Source organism: Chelon labrosus (assembly GCF_963514085.1).
Source record: "Chelon labrosus genome assembly, chromosome: 17".
NCBI classification, from domain to species: domain Eukaryota; kingdom Metazoa; phylum Chordata; class Actinopteri; order Mugiliformes; family Mugilidae; genus Chelon; species Chelon labrosus.
In genome coordinates this window covers 26,027,572-26,038,084 of record NC_140350.1, presented here as the reverse complement: position 1 = coordinate 26,038,084, position 10,513 = coordinate 26,027,572, and the positions used below count along the sequence as shown (strand labels likewise).

Sequence of the window (10,513 nt, the reverse complement as noted above, 5' to 3'; positions counted from 1 at the left end):
TCGAGATGAGCATGAAAGTGTCATTAATAGAAGGTGGAAACAGAAAGCTCCAGACTTTGTGTTTTCAGGGTTGGCCATGTTTGATTGTCGTATGATGGCTTCAAGATGTAAATATCCAACCTGAACTGAATCCAGAGTCAGAGATGTTTCTGGATTCTTGTGGACTTGGTACAGTCCGGTGTCCCAGAATGCCTCTAATACGCTGCTGTCCTGGAAGCTAGCCCCAACGTCCTCCAACCAATGAAAGCTGGTCTGGAGTCTGATTCTGCTCCAGCAAAGATCTGCTCGACCAATCAGATCATTTGAAGGACTATCCAGCTGCTGCAGAGTCATCACGACTGCTCCAGTTTGACTTCAACAGTAGCTGAGGCTCATGGGTGTTGTAGTACAATTAGCAAACTCAGTGTTTCGATGATGTTTTGGGTTTGTTTGTGGTTGTTTCTGTCCGGTCAGAGGTTTTCATTGTCCATGAAGCAGAATCATCATCAAAGTAAAAACAAATACATAGAAAGTGGATTTATCCTGAACATTTCCCTTATTAAGTAGCTTTAGTTAAAAACAGTATCACAGATAAACTCTGTCTGAGGCCAAATGATGTGAAAGATTCAAAGTGTGTTTACCGCTGCTGTGATCCATCAGATGGAACAGATTCCTCCTGAAGTCAGCCGGACGTTCTCTGTACGTTCTCTGTACGTTCTCTGTACGTTCTCTGTACATCTGAGACTTAGAATAAAGTGAAGAAGATCTGAGGACGTTTTCAGCTCCACCCACAACGCGTCAGTCTGATTATTAATGATGTGAAGGAAGAAGAAGAACTACCGCCTCCGTCTGCGTGTTGTCAAATCTTTAGGGACGAGACGAAGAGTTTCAGTTTGTGGGGGAGAAATTTGTTTTCTTTTTGTTTTTTAGTCCACGGCCCGACGCCAGCGTCCACGCTGTCCTGTCTTCAGTACTCCTCCTTGATGTTCAGAGCCAGAGAAGACGGAGACACCAGCCCATTGCTGCCGCTGCTGCTTGTCACCATAGCGACGCTGCTGCCACCGTTGCCGTGGAGACCTCCTCCTCCTCCACCTCCTCCTCCTCCGCCGCCACCACCGCCGTTGCCGCCGGTGGGAGGGGTGGCCGTGGTCGTGGAGGATGCCGGCTGCTGGAGCTTCTTCTTGCTGATCTTGCGCTCCTTCGCCCGGCGGTTCTGGAACCAGATCTTCACCTGGAGCCGAGGGAGAACATGAGATTATAATTGGTTAACGAGGGTAACGCTTACATCTACTACACAGACAGAGGGGATTTGTACTTCTTCTAAGTCATATGAGTTTCTGATGAGAACACCCACCAGTCTTTAAGAAACGAAGAAGCTACTTGATTGAAACGCTATAGAAAAGTTTCTTCAGGGTTTTTTGGACAAACCATGAATGACTGAGAACCAGACTTATTTAATGTGAACAACTGTGTCCAGTTCTTCTGAATTTCATTATAATGCAGAGAAAAAAACTGCACCAGTTGGCTAGTCCTCCAACCAATCAGATCGTTGGTGGAGTGGAATCAGTTCCCAACGGAGAGACTCCAGAACAACGAGACAAAATATTTGTGGTTGATGAACTTCATCTGACTTCCAGACCAAAATTTAAGATAGTAATGCTATCAGAGTCATGTTGATGCCTAGTCCAGCTCTTCTTTGGTCTCCATCAGTTCTTGTGGCAAATAACTGGATCTTTAGCTGCTGAATGTTTCTAAAACTAAAAAAAAAAAAAAAAAGAGTCTAAAGGTCTGGACTCAACAAACCGAAAAATGGAGAGACTCCAGAAAACCTTCCTCCACAAACACATTGTTGGCGGGTGATGTTCAGGCTAGCTCCTGGGCTAGCATGACGCTCTTCTCTAGTCTTTGCAGATGATACAAGACGACGTCATTACAAGAGCTACTGTCATTTCTCAAACATCAGCTGTTCCGACATGTTTCTACTGTTATTAACTGTTATTATTAAAACATTGACCAGATGTTGGCGCTGTCTCAAAACTTATTCCAGTTGCTCCCGAACGGACATGAACAATGTTTGGGACTAGCCTAACCGAACAGCCATCCATTAACGAGGATTTATTTGAGACTTATTTATACGGTGGTGTACCTGTCTCTCTGACAGGTTGAGCGCCGTGGCGAGCTCCGCCTTCCTCCGGATGGTGATGTATTTGCTGTAGTGAAACTCCTTCTCCAGCTCCAGCCGCTGGTGGTCGGTATAAACCACCCGATACTTGTCTTTAGTCCGCGTCTTCCCGTCTGAAAAACACAGAAACAGAATAAATGCTTACATTTAAAGCTGGGCGACCATGGTGTAGCCACTTAGCTTAGCATAAAGACCAATTACCCCAGGCAAAAATAAATCACCTCTCATCATTGAATTTCCATTACACTGGACAATGTAACAGTTTCTCAACAATTTCTTGTCACTTTACAGATTAAACAAAACAAAAGGCCTGAAAGAAAGCTTGTTAGATGCTAAGCTAAGCTAATCATATAAACACTAAAGTGTTATTGGATTGTTTTGAACTGAACTACAAGTGTGTTGACACTTTTACTCAAATTTAAGGCTGTTTAGTGGTTAAAGTAAGAAAAAAAACCTACAATCAATTTTGGATTGGTTAAATAAGACAACAGCGATGAACAGCTAGCTAATTGGACCGCCTTAATGGTTGGCTAAGAGTGATGAATAATTACTTTTAAAGATGGATTAGGAGGATGACTGCAGTAATAAAGAGAAAACTAATGGATTCAACTGTTGGCCAGTTGAGATAGCTAAAGGTGACAGTTTATAAGTATTGGTGCTAAGCTAGATTAATACTGATAGCTAACCCCGGCTACAGATACGGATAAAACACAACTAAAATAATATTTTGCGGTATCTAAAGGTAACAGGCTGGTTTAAATATTTATCTTAGAGGAATAATCGTCCAGTGTCTGAAAACTTTCATATTTAATGAATCTGAAGCTGCAGAAAATCACAACAGTTGTTAGTATGTAAAAATGTGAATGGAGTTCATGGAGCTTTTTATATTATGTGTTATAAACCTGGAACAGAAACGAACTGATGGAGCTGTGTTCTCACCACGACTCCTGTATTCAAATAGACGAGCGGCCTCGGCAGCGTTTGCATAAACTCCGTCCTATCGGCTTTTTATTCATTTATGAGCCTCGTGTTCCTGCTTGAACTCCACCAAGCCCAAACTGACATGTCCTGTCAAAAGTCAGGCACCTACATTACCCACAGTTCAACAGAACAACTGACAATTGATTAATTAATTAATAAATTGACTAAATGAACCACTGTTAGCTCATTAGTAAACACTTCCCAGCATGCATTGTGTTAAGATTTCCCAGAATTGCATTTTTTGTTCTGAAATGAAAACATGATTGAGATTGTTAAAGTGTATTTGTTTACGTGATATATTTTAGAAATAAGAACAAATGAGAAAATATCTTGAGCTTTGTGCAGCCACCATCCACCCCAACCTCCTCACTGCAACGCAATGCCAGACCTGATCGGCTCGTTCAATAAACCAAGACTTAATGAGTTCTTTATAACTATAATCAAGATACTGATGAAGAGTAAACCCTACAAAATAAAAGATTCTGTTGTTTCTGTCTTTGAACAGAAACAACAGGAAGTTGGTTTGTGTCCAAGTTAATTAAAAGTCTGTCAGCTCTCGTTAACGCGCTCTGATTCAACATTAACTCTAAACACACAACTCTTAAAAAAACCTGAAAGTCTTTAAACACACAGTCGCCGTCTGGCCTCTAATCGGTCACCGGGGCGAATTTAAAACTCAAACATTTTAGTTTCAGCCGAGCATCTGTCTGGACCGGCCGCCTTCTGCTTCACCGGCCGGAAAAGTAAAAACCAACAGTTTGATTCTGTAAAGAGACGAAATGCTAACGAAGGAATCAATAAACTCTTCAGCGTGTCCCAAACACACGACGTTTGCTCAAAGCTTCCTGGTTCTAGAGAATAAAACCAGCGTCTGTTTAGAACGAGGTTCTCATCGGTTTAAACTCAATCCACAAAACATTTTACAAAATCTAAAGCAGTTTCTTTTCAAACTTCAACCCTTACACCTGAGACCATGATGCATTCAAATGCAACTAGGAACTCAGGAAAATCCACGAAGACGCCCCCACAATTTGGATTTCCTGCTCATCAACTTCTTCTTCTTCTTTTTACGTCATTAACACCGTTAGCGCTGATGAGAGTTTAACTAAACAAACGTTTATTTTTTCTCCTGATTCAAACTCGTAGAAAACGTCAAGTTACGACCGCCTCTTCAACCTCGGTCCTCATCTACACAGATTCTCTGCTCGTCCATGTCTCTGATTGGTCAGCTGCCCACCAATCAGAGGGCTCCTCCGCCCTTTTTGACAAGTTCCAACTTTAGCATGGTTGGTAACTTTAGCTGGCAGTCAGTTTCTTGTTTAAATGCTAACTACGCCAACAGATTTATGACAGGTTTCTGTGGGAACGGATCCTAGAATTGATTTTGTTTGCGTAACTTAGCAACAGTAACACAGGAAGTGACATGACAAAGGGTAGGAGCCCTCTGATTGGTGGACAACAGACCAAGGGTAGGAACCAAAGTGGTGGACGATTTTTCCTTCAGGGAAAACTGTGTTTGAGTCACATGTCAATCATCTGGATCAGTGGCTCCCATTGGTCCGGATCAGTTCAACCTGGTTCCTCTTCCTGTGTCTAGAACCTCCTCAGTGGTTCCACCAACATCTTGGTAGATGCTAGAACCAGCTGACGGACTCTAGAACCTTCATCACTGACAACTAACAGCTCAAAAGAACCTCTTCAGGTCACATGTCAATCAACTGGATCAGTGGCTCTCATTGGTCCAGACCTGTACAGCTTGGTACCGCCCACTTCACGCGTCCCGAGGTTTTATCTCCGAGTTTCATTCCTGGTTTCTGATCATCTCCTCCTGATTGGACGATCCTTTAAAGTCTGACGTTTTGTTGGCCAGTCCATCCGCCCTGACCTCCTCCTCTTATGCTCGTCACTTCCTGAGTTTAATTTATTCCACAGTGATGTAAACCTGGACATCTGTGATTGGTCTGAAATGTACTTCCTTGTTGACGTGTCAGTGTCATAGCAACATAAACCGGTGCCCTGATTGGACGCCACCTAGCGTTATAGCAACAGAACGTTGATGTTTGCAGGATTAACAAACCTTTAGACGTTCTATCGATGGTAACATCTGTTTTGCACCAAAACAAATAAATAAAACCTCCAATGTCCTTATGCTGTAATGCTAATCACAAAGGTGTGTATAGCGCCCCCTTCTTTGAAATGTTTAAAGACTTTTAACAGCGTGAAGTGACACTGGAGACGGTTAGAGTACCAACGCCAGAATCTGTAGCGTTAGCATGAGCTAGATGTGACTTTAATAGACTGGACATGAGCTGGGACAGCTGGGATAGGCTGCAGCTGACCCCGCGACCCTTAACGGGAACAAACGGTTACAGAAGATGAATGAATGAATGAATGGATGGATGGATGAATGGATGGATGGATGAATGGATGGATGGATGGATGAATGGATGGATGAATGGATGGATGGATGGATGAATGGATGGATGGATGGTTGGATGGATGGATGATGAATGGATGGATGGATGAATGGATGGATGAATGGATGGATGGATGGATGGATGAATGGATGGATGGATGAATGGATGGATGAATGGATGAATGAATGAATGGATGGATGAATGGATGGATGGATGGATGAATGAATGAATGGATGAATGGATGGATGGATGAATGGATGGATGGATGGATGGATGGATGAATGGATGGATGGATGGATGAATGAATGAATGGATGAATGGATGGATGGATGAATGGATGGATGGATGGATGGATGGATGAATGGATGGATGGATGGATGGATGAATGAATGGATGAATGGATGAATGGATGAATGAATGAATGGATGGATGGATGGATGAATGGATGGATGGATGAATGGATGGATGGATGGATGGATGGATGAATGGATGGATGGATGGATGAATGGATGAATGGATGAATGAATGAATGGATGGATGGATGGATGGATGAATGGATGGATGGATGAATGGATGGATGGATGGATGGATGGATGGATGAATGGATGGATGGATGGATGGATGGATGAATGGATGAATGGATGAATGAATGAATGGATGGATGGATGGATGGATGGATGGATGAATGGATGAATGGATGGATGAATGGATGGATGAATGGACGTGAGTTGGTCACGTTAAAGTTGTTCCACAGTGACAGGGTTTAAAATCACTAACTGCCCCTTCATCATTTATTGTTATTAATATTTAGAACATGAACAGATTTTAACATGTTTCAGTTCATCCACAACTTCCTGTTCATATGGGCTTTTCAAAATAAAATCAATCAACCAGAGACTTTTATTTAAAACATGAAATGATGTGTTCCTTCCTCGTTAACATCCAGTAACAAGCTGTTAATGAGGAAGTGCTGATGATGAATATTTAAGAACTTCAAATCAAATCTATTCATTGATAAATAAAATTAAAGAATGAACGTCTGGCTTTTATTTTGAAAGTCTGACAACTTAAAGCAGCTTTTTATTATTTCCTAAATAATTTATTGATGATTTAAAATCTCAGAGAAAATGTCACACTTCACATCAAAGTGGGAACCTTTGTGTCACGTCGTGTTTTCTCCGCCCAGAGACAAGAGCGGGACAAAGGCCGAGCTCAGCCGGGGGTCATTAGCATCACAACGGGCCCCCGTGGCCCCCAGTCCCGCTTCACACGTCTGGGACCCGGCGTCAAGTCTCTGACTCACGGAAAACCAGCGAACAGTGAATTAAATGAGAATTATATCTAATTGTATCCACGAAGCTTTAAAATCTAGATCTATCAGTAAATAGGAATATTTATAAAATAATGATTATTTGAAAATAAACTGAAGATTTCAAAGAGAAAAATAAGAATATAGCATGAAATACGAATTAAATTAATTAACATAATTAATAAAAAATGTAACATGATTGTAACAATGTTCTTGTTTAATTGTTGTTCCGTTGAAACTTCTGGTTTAAACTGAGATTTTTATTTTTAATATTGTTTTTATCGTCTTGGTTTTATCTGTTTCTTTATGACAGATTTTTGATTCAGAAATAAAGATTATTATTATTATATTAGTATATTAACTTGTTGCTCTGTTATATTAAATGATCACAGCTGATCTGTTCATTATAAAACAACCGATGATTATTATTAATATTTTATTGTTGCTGTTTTGTTTTTCGTCTTTTCTTTAATTAAACGTTAAATTAAATGAATCTTTTAGTTCGTAGCTGCAGCTTATGTGTATCATTAATATTATTAATATTATATATGTGTGTAATATCGTACTGGAGCTGCCTCGCCGTGTATTTGAGTATCAGTCTCCTGGTATCTCTTATTAAACCTCATGTAAAAGTTATTTAAATGTTTTTAAACGTTATTTAAATGTCAACAGTCTGGTTCTCTTATTATTTACAGACTTCTTACTCGGGTTGGGGGCCGGTGCGGAGCTCCGGATCCAGTCGTAGGGGTTCCTCCTCCGAGGGGATGCGGGGGACAGCTGCCCCGCGGACGCGTTGAGGGATGCGGGGAGCAGCGCGGGCGGCTGTCCGGGGAACTCCGGGGGGCTGAAGCCCAGGCTGGGGCCCACGGTGGAGGCTCCTGGAGGGGGGCCCCCCGCTGCAGCGGCCGCCGCCGCCGCCGCGTAGTGATGCGAGGACCAGTCGTCCCGAGCGGCCGCAGGAGGAGGAGGAGGAGGGTACGCCGGGCTCCAGCCGCCCGCCCCGGGCCCGGCCTGCTGCGGGTCCCCGGTCAGGCCGTGGTGGTGGTGGTGGTGGTGGTGGTAGCCCGTGAAGTCCGAGTACTGCGGCGGCGCGGGGAAGTTCTGGGGGCTGAGGCCCGGATGGTGGCGGGTGTTCTGGTGCGGGTACATGGCGGGGTCCTTGTCCAGCTGCAGGTAACTGACGTACATGTCGACAGGTGAGGGGACGAACCCGGAGCTCTGCGGATCCAGCCTGACTCACCTGCTCAGGTACAGTCTACCTGTCCACACCTCCACCTGCTCCCTCTCTCTCTCTACCTCCCTCTCTCTCTCTCTCTCTCTCTCTACCTCTCTCTCTCTCTCTCTCTACCTCATCAGAGGCCGTTAAAACTATCACGTGACCAGGTTTATGGCTCTTATCTACCTCCTCCTCCTCCTCCTCCTCCTCTTCCTCCTCCTCCTCCTCATCTCTACATTATTTTACTAAATCTTTCTCCACTGAATGAAACTCAAATAAAAAGCTAGAGTCTGCAGCAGCTTTCCCTCCCCCGGTCCTCCCCCCGGCTGCAGGCTCCTCTCTATCGGCCTCCATTTGCATGACAGTCCGCTGGTTCACTTCAAAGGCCTCCATCAGGGACAGAGACAGAGACAGAGACAGAGGACAGGTCCAGGACGTCAGCCTCATCACGTGTCCTGTGAACATTGTAAAAGAAAAATCAGCTTCAATAAAATAAATAAATAAAACTCATTTAATTCTGACTGAAGCTGATGAACAAGAGTTTTAGTTTCACTCTTTATTGAAATTCTTATTTTTACCACGGTAACATTTTATTATATATATTTATATATATATTTGAAATAACATTCACTTTTATTATTTTTAAATTAAAACGTTTCTTTAATTAATTAACTGACTGATTGTCTTAGAGAGCTGCATTTGTTATTATTAATTTTAATGTGAATCCTGTTTCCCACACTTATTATATTTAATATATTAATAACATGAAACATAAAATATGAATCGAGTTGTAGAAAATATTTGTTCTTTAGTGGCATCAACAGGAAATTTATCTTTGAATTAATTGATTAATTACTTTAGATTAATAAAAAGAACCAAATCTATTTCTGAACTTAAACTCTGTAATAATTAAACTGTGAACGTTCAGTGAAAATTTCTTTTAATACTTTAATATTTTTCATGAAATTAATTCGTAATAATCATACTAATACATTAATAAAATATCATTTAATAAAGTTTTCTGTTGAAATTAACACTTTGAGTTCGATGATTTAAATGTCCTTCATCCTTTCTTTATATTATAATATTTCATACAACATGTTTCACAGAAACCTTCCAACTTTAGATTAATTACTTAATCTGATTAAAGAGGAGGAATAATTTAACTTAATATAAAAAATAAATACACGGACCATTTGAAAACCCGAAGAAAAAAGTTCAAAGTTTAACAAATTAAAATAAAATACAAACTTAAAATATATAGACTAAAGATGAATAAAGTAATGTCAGCGTGATTAATAAACTACTATCGTCTCATTATGTTTTAATATAATAAAAACATTTTAGTGCTTTCTGTGCATATGATGAAACATTAAAAATGATCAGGTCCTGTTTAGTAGAAAGATTTCAACCAAAACAAGATCAAATAAAATAAAATTCACTGTCCTTTGGTTAATAATGTGGAAATAGATTTTTTTTTCTATTAATCTGAGTCTAGAGGATGATAATGATGAGAGAACAGAGTATTGACTGTGACTGATTCAGAGAGAAGCAGCGGCTGCAGCTGCAACAGCTTCCTGCTTCTCTTTAGGCTTTAATCCACATCCACCATGTTTGGAAAGTGTAACTAGTTTCAGTCCTGAACTCTGATTAGATTTCAGATTTCTGAATTCTGGCTACCCAGCCTGCCCAGTTCATTAGGTACAGCAGTGAATGTAGTCTAATGTAAATAGTGTTTGTGGTGCTGTTAAACTGGATTAAAGTATTTCTGTTATTTAGTTTTACCCACTAACTAGTTCTACGAAATGAAAACTGAGCTGAATAAGCATCTCTCAGTTATTAGTAACCACAGCTGAACCTTCATGGTGACTAGATTTTGAGCAGGACTGGTTCCACTGGTGTACCCAATGAAGTGGCCAGGGAGAGTATATTTAACCTTGACCAGAGAGCTTTCCATCCATCAACCATTCTATCAGTTTCACCTTCTGGGAAAACGTTTGATCTCTGCTGGAGGATGATTTATAGGAGTGTTGATGCCACATGTAGCTAAAAGCTCATTTCTGTCTTTAGTCACTGAATGTTTCACAAAGTTAATTCTAATAAATAAAAGACAAAAACAGACAAACATGAGCACACCAATTTAAAGAATAAAGAAAGAACAACTACAAAGGAAAACAAGATCAGTTCCAACCAGCAGCTGAAGACAAACGGCGGCTGCAGCTGCATTAGCCCTGAAACAGGAAACCATTGCTAACTAGCACTTGTAGCTACAGCAGGCTTGAAACACCATGAACTGGGCAGTTTGCTTTTTACACACAATGCATCCTGGGACATGCAGGCAGTCCAATGACAGGTGTTTAAGGTGTCACTGTCTACATATTATTCACAGAGGAATCGTCATCATCATCATCATCGGTCAACTACAACGA

At 41.1% G+C, this 10,513-nt stretch overlaps 1 protein-coding gene across 1 annotated transcript; it reads right to left on the bottom strand.

The window, feature by feature from the left end:
• Positions 1-946: 946 nt before the first annotated feature.
• On the bottom strand, positions 947-8,056 carry cdx1b (caudal type homeobox 1 b; the record flags this gene model as incomplete). Its single annotated transcript, XM_084564133.1, has 3 exons — positions 947-1,210; positions 2,126-2,274; positions 7,573-8,056. 3 exons carry the CDS (start codon positions 8,054-8,056, stop codon positions 947-949), a joined length of 897 nt encoding a protein of 298 aa, XP_084420259.1.
• Positions 8,057-10,513: the final 2,457 nt, after the last annotated feature.